Source organism: Gadus chalcogrammus, chromosome 21, assembly GCF_026213295.1.
Source record: "Gadus chalcogrammus isolate NIFS_2021 chromosome 21, NIFS_Gcha_1.0, whole genome shotgun sequence".
NCBI lineage: Eukaryota > Metazoa > Chordata > Actinopteri > Gadiformes > Gadidae > Gadus > Gadus chalcogrammus.
The window spans coordinates 669,238-677,746 of record NC_079432.1 but is presented as its reverse complement, the minus strand read 5'-3'; the positions used below and the strand labels follow the sequence as shown (position 1 = coordinate 677,746).

Below are 8,509 nucleotides of genomic sequence, written 5' to 3'. Positions count from 1 at the left end.
ACCGGTCAGCAGCAACTAGGCAGTCCTGACTGCCTGGTCGCTGCTGACTGCCTGGTTGTCCTGACTGCCTGGTTGTCCTGACTGCCTGGTCGGTGGTGACTACCTGGTTGTCCTGACTGCCTGGTCGCTGCTGACTGCCTGGTTGTCCTGACTGCCTGGTCGCTGCTGACTACCTGGTGACTGCCTGGTCGGTCCTGATTGCCTGGTCGGTCCTGACTGCCTGGTTGTCCTGACTGCCTGGTTGTCCTGACTGCCTGCTGACTGCCTGGTTGTCCTGACTGCCTGGTTGTCCTGACTGCCTGCTGACTGCCTGGTTGTCCTGACTGCCTGGTTGTCTTGACTGCCTGCTGACTGCCTGGTCGGTCCTGACTGCCTTGTTGTCCTGACTGCCTGGTTGTCCTGACTGCCTGGTCGCGACCCCAACCCTTCGGTCCAGGAGCTCAAGGGTACTCCAGAACATTCCAGGAACCGTAAGGATTGCCTTCTCGAACCTCGCGGAGCACTGGGAGCACATTGGGAGAGCGCTCCTCAACGTCTGCTCTGCAGGGAGCAGGAGGAGCAGGGAGACGACGGGGCCAAAGTACTTTACAGAGTTTATCTTCTGGGAGGAATATTTTTCTGCTGTATTTGTTAATATACACTAATAAAACAAGTCCAACCTACGTTTCCTCTCGAGGCAGCTCCGCGCCGTCACTTCTCAGAAGGTACTTTCCTCTAAGTGATCGCTGAAGACTGGAGGATTGAAATGACGATGTGGTTTGTATTTAAATGTTGCAATTTGCAGGCGTAGACGGAGCGCGATCTGCTACCTGCAGAGCGCCAGGGAAACCGCAGCCTGTTCTCGTTGAGGACTGGTTCAAACAAGTAACGATTAGAAGGCAAACACCGTATCACTGTTCTCAGCCCAACCGCACTTAAAAATGTATTTAAAAATGTTGCATTTATCTAAAGATCTGCATATGATATGGCAATGCAGAAGGCACGCAGCGAGGAAACGCTTCAATTGCAAAAAGCCACGGTGTCTGGTCAGGCCTTCACTGGGCGACAGACACCACGTTATGGTCAGGGTAACAGAAGGTTTCTCAGTGCAGCCACTTAGGTGATAGAGAGAGGAGGCTTCTTGGCTCTCTGGGACTAAGCTAGCTGATGCTACGCTTGCTAGGTACTAAGTTAACTAGAGACTAAGATGGCTAGAGAGTAAACCGGCTGAGACTAAGCTTGCTAGAGAATAAACTGGCTCGAGTCTAAACTGGCTAGCCGCTAGAGACTAAACTGGCTAGAGAATAAAATGGCTGAGATTAAGCTAGTTAGAGACTAAGCAGCCTAAATCCTTTCTGGAAGTTGGAGGCAGAGCGAGATCTGCATTTTTATTCCAAACGTCACAAGTCAGCCTCGATTAAATCAGTGCAGCCGATGAAGAAGACCAAAAACCACCGGCGGCCATGTTTAATGGCCGGTCTTTAAAATGGCGGTCGGTGAGTAGCCGTTAGCCCGCTCTGCGACCCGCACACCGCGCCTGGTCGCGAGCCGATTCCTGTGTAACAGGATCTTTTAATTACTACTGAAGTGATGGGGGGGGGGGGGGCAGTGAGTGGCGGCTGCCCGACTCTTGAGCTCCAACACCAAATAGCTCCCAGATGTTGGACAACATCTGGGTTCCAGCGGGGGGGACGCGGGCTAGCTCCACCTGCGGCGGCCGGCGGTTTATTCCGTCTCCAACCGACTCTTTTCTTAATCTTTGAGATTAGCTACTCGCACTCTTTCGAGATTTGCTCACCTCACTATTGTGAGTTTGTGTAGCTCACTCTTTTGAGATGAACATATCTCACTCTTTATATTAGCATATCTCACTCTTTTGAGATTATCCTCTCTCACTCTGTTGAGATTAGCTTCTGCATTACTGCTTGTGACGGACGGATCATAAGATCTGGTGTTTGTGAGGCCTCAGACGCGACGATAAGGAGGTGAAGACAGGACTACACAATGCTCATCGTTCTATTCACGACAAAGATAGAATCACACACGGGGGAAAACAAATGGTTCAAACAACACGGTTCAATTAGCAGGAGTTGTGGCACCCGGGTGGCTCACTGGTACAGAGCGTACCATTGAGGCTCAGTCCCAGTGGCTCACTGGTACAGAGCGTACCATTGAGGCTCAGTCCCAGTGGCTCACTGGTACAGAGCGTACCATTGAGGCTCAGTCCCAGTGGCTCACTGGTACAGAGCGTACCATTGAGGCTCAGTCCCAGTGGCTCACTGGTACAGCGCGTACCATTGAGGCTCAGTCCCAGTGGCTCACTGGTACAGAGCGTACCATTGAGGCTGAGTCCTGAAACAGCGACCGGGGTTCGAGTCCTGCCCGTGGTCATCTGCTGCACGTCCTCCCCCCAACAGTCACTGTCAGTCCATCATCGGTCACGCCGGACCCCCGGGCCCTCGGGGTCCCAGGACCCCGAGGGCCCCGGGGGTCCCCTGGGCTCCCGCTCCGGGCCCCTCAGGAGAACGACAGCTCTGAGAACCCGGCCACAGGGAGTGGCGCCGGGCGCTTGTCCTCCATCTTGAGGCCCTGGGGGGGGCGGGGCGTGGCGGGGGGCGGGGCCAGCCGGCTCTGGGCCAGCAGGCAGAGGAAGTGGAAGCGCAGCCCCATGTGGGCGGGGCCCGTCAGCAGCTCGTAGCTGTGGAGCAGCTGGGCACGGGCGGGGGGGTCGTCCTTACAGGCGCTCAGCAGGACCTGACCCGGGGGGGGGGGGGGGGGGGGGGCGACAAGAGAGGGGGGCGGGGGACATGAGAGGGGGGGGGGGAGACGGCTTTATTCAAACATTTAATTACAATAATAATACATTTTATTTGAAGGCGCCTTTCTCGGCCCTCCAGGACACAAGTCAGTAGAAAGAACCAACAATAAGATAAAGAGTAAATAATAATAATAATAATAATATCAATGCAGGAGACAGTACAGGCTTCAGGGGGAACAGGCGGTTCTGAACCGATGTGTTTGAGTCGTGATCTGACCTGGGGAATGAGGCCATGGTTCTGAGTTGGGGGGGGAATGGTTTCCAGAGACGGGAGCAGAGCCTCTGAATGCTCTGGAGCTCTACAACGTTGTCGGTTCTAACAGAACGGTTTGAGCAAGGTTCATTCCTCCCAACACTTTTGTCGAGTTAGTTTAGTTACTACTTATTATTTATTGCTAATATTAATAATTTAATTAGTTATATTTCATCACCGATACATAATCAGATGATAGATGATGTAGAAAAAGGTGCTTTGTTCATGGAGATGCACTCCATATATGTACATCCTGTCAGCGGATGTCACTTCCTGCCTACCCTCAGCCCAACCCCAAAGCGCCATCTGTGACCCGGACCATGTGACCTATGACATCACTCATCCCACCTGCATGCGCGTGTCGACGCCCATGTTCTTCAGGAAGTCCCTCTGGGGGAGGGGCCCCAGGCAGGCCACGCCCCTCCTGGCCGCCATTTTCCTGAGGTAGCTGAAGTCCACGTCGGCGGTGAGGTCAGCTGACCCCGGGGCCTCCAGCACCGGGTGCAGCCGGTGACCTTTGAACCCCTGGAAGGGGGGGGGAGAGGGCGCGTCAGTATGTGGGGGAGAGGAGGTCGCACACGCACACACACACACACAGCAGGATCCCTAAGCTCCGCCCCTCCCACGGCAAACTACTTCCTCGCAAACGTGTGTGTGTGTGTGTATGTGTGTGTGTGTGTGTGTGTGTGTGTGTGTGTGTGTGTGTGTGTGTGTGTGTAACATCTGTTTCCTCAGGCTCTATAGGAAATCCCTTCTGTACACAAAACTCACACGAAACCGAGATCCACACACACGTTTATACCACACAGCCACCCACCCCCCCGTCGTACCCCCCCCCCCCCCCCCGTACCCTGAAGGTGTCCGTCTTGGTCCCGTCGTGGCCGTAGTCGGCGATCAGCGCTGCGCCACCGTCCTCCGCGATCCGATTGGCCAGCTGCTGGACGATGACCCCGCCCCCCGGACACACCTCCACATGGTCCCGCCTCTCATCCACCTGAGAGAGAGAGAGAGAGAGAGAGAGAGAGAGAGAGAGAGAGAGAGAGAGAGAGAGAGAGAGAGAGAGAGAGAGAGAGAGTCAACTGGACACACGGCCCGTCAGACCCAACCAATCAGCACGAAGGATGCACGATGATGTCACACCCCATGGCAGGAAGTTCAAAGACACGTCGTTCTCCGTTTGAACGACACAAATAGAACGCTCCCTCTGCCCCACCCTGCTGGGGAGGAGAGGGGAGCGATATCGAACGCTCCCCCCGCTTCAGAACTCCGCGGACCCCCTGAGTCGACCGGGTCTCAGACCGAACCCCCCCCCCCCCCCCCCCACCAGTCAGGGTCTGGTTGCCATGGCGATGGACTGCAGTGAACTCATTTCCCCCTCACTGAGCGCTATTGAACGCCCGCCATTGACCAAGGCACCACTTGTGGACAGAGCTGATGAAGATAAGATAAGGTAAGATGGGCGACTGGCGCCCCGCAGTGGTGACAGAGGGAACAGCACCTTGAAAACAACCATCCACTGATGAACATCAGGGATGGTACAAAGGATAGGGGGAGGGTGAAACAGGTACCTGGATGAGGGAGGAGGAGGGTGAGACAGGTACCTGGATGGGGGAGGAGGGTGAGACGGGTACCTGGCTGAGGGAGAGACAGGTACCTGGATGAGGGAGGAGGAGGGTGAGACAGGTACCTGGATGAGGGAGGAGGGGGGTGAGACGGGTACCTGGATGAGGGAGGAGGAGGGTGAGACAGGTACCTGGATGAGGGAGGAGGGGGGTGAGACGGGTACCTGGATGAGGGAGGAGGAGGGTGAGACGGGTACCTGGATGGGGGAGGAGGGTGAGACAGGTACCTGGATGGGGGAGGAGGGGGGTGAGACAGGTACCTGGATGAGGGTGGAGGAGGCCAGCGTCGGGGCGGGGATGATGACGAACCTCAGCCGGTCCTCTGGGTCCACGTCCACCATGACCTCCCTCCAGCCCCGGGGGGTCCTCTACACACACACACACACACACACACACACACACACACACACACACACTTCAATCACAGACATAGCTATGTGCCTCACAGGACAGGAAGATCTGCCCTCACCCAATCAGATCCCTTGTCTTAAAGTCCCTGGTGGTCGTCAGCCAATCACACGTTGCGATGTACATGTTGTGGAACGTACCTGGAACTTGTGGATCGGAAGGGCATCGAAGAACTCGTGAGCCAGGAAGAGGCTGAACCCTGGAGGACGAGTTAGCTTCAGTTAGCTGCTATAGTGAACAGAGTTAGCTTCAGTTAGCTGCTATGGTGAACAGAGTTAGCTTCAGTTAGCTGCTATAGTGAACAGAGGGGCTTCAGTTAGCTGCTATAGTGAACAGAGGGGCTTCAGTTAGCTGCTATAGTGAACAGGGGGGCTTCAGTTAGCTGCTATAGTGAACAGGGGGGCCTCAGTTAGCTGCTATAGTGAACAGAGGGGCTTCAGTTAGCTGCTATAGTGAACAGGGGGGCCTCAGTTAGCTGCTATAGTGAACAGAGGGGCCTCAGTTAGCTGCTATAGTGAACAGAGGGGCTTCAGTTAGCTGCTCTATCTGCTATTGTGAAAACGATAGCAACTAAACAACGAGACTGGTAGCGTGTGTTAGCATTCGTTAGCGTGCGTTAGCATTCGTTAGCGTGCGTTAGCATTTGCTAGCGTGCGTTAGCCCGTGTTAGCGTGCGTAAGCCTACGTCAGCTTGCGTTAGCATTCGTTAGCATGCATTAGCCTGCGTTAGCGTGCATTAGCATTCGTTAGCATGCATTAGCCTGCGTTAGCGTGCATTAGCATTCGTTAGCATGCATTAGCCTGCGTTAGCGTGCATTAGCATTCGTTAGCGTGCGGTGCTTCAGTCCCACAGCTCCTGTGAACCCGGTAGTGGCGGACCCCCTGACCCCGGCGCCTCCCACCTCTGGGGACGTCGTCCAGATGGCGGTACCAGGAGACCGGGACCCCGGCGGGGGTGGCCCCGTGGCGGTACACGGCCTGGTCCTCGGAGGCCGCCGGCCGGCTCTGCTCCCCGGTCAGCAGGCCGGCCTGGACCTGGCTCAGCCGGGGGCTGACCTCCACCAGGTGGACCGACACCTCCGTCCGGCCCAGGGCCGAGCGCAGCTGCCCCAGCACCTGGGGTCACATGGTGGAGCGACCATCAGGTGTACTGGTCATCACATCATGTTTACTGGTTATGACCTGCTCTAGGATGTCTGCAGGTTGTAGACAGACATTGTGTCTTTGTGTGTGTGTGTGTGTGTCTGTGTCTGTGTGTGTGTTGAGTGTGTGTGGTTGGCGTGTGTTTTGTGTGTTGGTTGTGTGTTTGGAGTGAGTGAGTGAGTGAGTGAGTGAGTGAGTGAGTGAGTGAGTGAGTGAGTGAGTGAGTGAGTGAGTGAGTGAGTGTCGAGTGTGCGCGCGTGTGTGTCCCACCCTGAGGATGTCGTTCATCAGAGATCCTCTTCCAGGTCCAAACTCGACCAGCTGCAGACTGCCGGGCCGACCAGCGCCCATCCACTCACTGACACACCACACCCCCAGCAGCTACACAGGGACACACACTTTACACACCAGCTACACACACTTAACACTAAGACACACACACACACACACACCACACCCCCAGCAGCTACACAGGGACACACACTTTACACACTAGCTACACACACTTAACACAAAGACACACACACCACACCCCCAGCAGCTACACAGGAGACACACACTTTACACAGAGACACTCCTACACAGTTACACACCAGCTACACACATACATTTACCCCTTAATCTAGAAACATACTAGCCTGGCTCTGCCCGCCTAAGTACGTCCGCTCAGTTTGAATTCCCCTTCAGTGCTAGTCCTTGGTCTGCGGTATGTTACTGGGTTTTCTCCGTATAAACTTTCTGCGTCCAATATGCGAACACGGGGAGTGGCTGAGATCAATGACGTTATAGTCAGCTCTCGTTGACGGACATCGTCAAGCACGGTGTTTGGTTTGTTTACAGCCTGCGCGCAACGTGATTCCCGGCCAAACATTAGCGATTGGTCGTGGCAGATCCAGAGTGGCAAATGGCAGATCCAATCGTTTTAAACTTCAACAGACACCCGCCTTCAAGTGAGTTAACGTTAGTCAATTGAGTAGGTCCACACTCTCTGTACAAAAGAAATGAAGGACGAGAGTCTGGTAGGACCGGGCTGGAAACATATCGTACGTACATAGAAACTCATACTATCAACGGATGTGTGGAGCTTTAAAGTAGCTTTAAAGTAAAGGTTTGAGTCCCCTGGCTCTCCTCACCTCTCCAAAGATCTGACTGATTTCAGGAGAAGTGATGAAATCTCCATCTGGTCCCAACATGTCATTATTAACATAGTACCCCTGAGAAACACAACATGTCATTATTAATATAGTACCCCGGATAAATAAAACACATTTCATTATTAAGATAGTATGCCTTGAGATTAAATATTCAACATGTCATGATTAACAAAGCACTCCTGGGATATAAAACAAAACATGTCATTATTAACATAGTACCCCTGAGATTTAAAACACATGGTAAACTTTAAATACAAGAATGAATGTTCTGGCAGCGTTCACTGCACACATTGAATGATGAAGGTGGGGTGATTCACCGTCACAGGGTTGGTGAGCACCTCCCTCATGTACTCTGCTACAGAGATGGGACCCGTGGATTTTATTTTGGTGACCAGGTGTCGCAGCATCCTGGCGTGCGTCTTGCTGTCCTCCTGCGAGGAGCTGAGATACATGACGTGTTGAGCAGCTCTGCACCCTGCAGAGAGAACCGTGGAGGAGACGGAAGATGACATTTAAATATCAGTGTTATGATTGGCCATGGTTTAGGTCTCATTGATCAGATACGATTGGAAAAGCTTCAACGGGATTTAAACTGTTGAAATTACACAAAAACGCACCAGCGAAACGAGCTGGTTGTAAATGTTCTTACCCCGGAGTGAGGAAAAGCTGCCCAGGGCTCTGGAGAGACCGTGGAGCCTCGTCAAAGCGATCATCATCTCCCTCTGTGGTCCTCAGATAACCTCTCAGATGGGGTTTAGATGTCTAACTTCTAGCTTTCAGAACTACTAACATGCAGAGATTATAAGTCACCTCATCCTTCTCTCGAGGTCGTTGACTGACTGTTTACTGTGTTTACATGACATGTACATTTGTGCATTTCCGTGTACTATAACAACATGTGTGTGCAGATCCTGAAGTTGCAATAATAATGTAGTTCTGAAAGAATGACCCCAGAGTCCAGACCGGCTGTCACGTGTGACCCGGCCGTTCTGTTCAGTGATCTGATTGGCTGGTTAGCACAGCCGCATTTGATTGGTCGACCGTAGCCTCTGAACCTTACCCGCAAATGTTGCTTATATTAAAACATTAAACCGCCGTTTAATATTTCTCCTACTTAAATTATTTGCCTGAA

The 8,509-nt window shown here is 53.3% G+C and overlaps 1 protein-coding gene across 1 annotated transcript; it reads right to left on the bottom strand.

Annotated features, from left to right (window-relative positions):
* Window positions 1-147: 147 nt before the first annotated feature.
* ndufaf7 (NADH:ubiquinone oxidoreductase complex assembly factor 7) lies at window positions 148-8,350 on the bottom strand. Its single transcript, XM_056581783.1, has 10 exons — window positions 8,027-8,350; window positions 7,695-7,852; window positions 7,357-7,437; window positions 6,494-6,604; window positions 5,983-6,196; window positions 5,221-5,279; window positions 4,933-5,040; window positions 3,901-4,044; window positions 3,399-3,575; window positions 148-2,733 (listed from the first exon to the last, which is right to left on the bottom strand). Exons 1-10 carry the CDS (start codon window positions 8,091-8,093, stop codon window positions 2,497-2,499), a joined length of 1,356 nt encoding a protein of 451 aa, XP_056437758.1. The 5' UTR covers window positions 8,094-8,350; the 3' UTR covers window positions 148-2,496.
* Window positions 8,351-8,509: the final 159 nt, after the last annotated feature.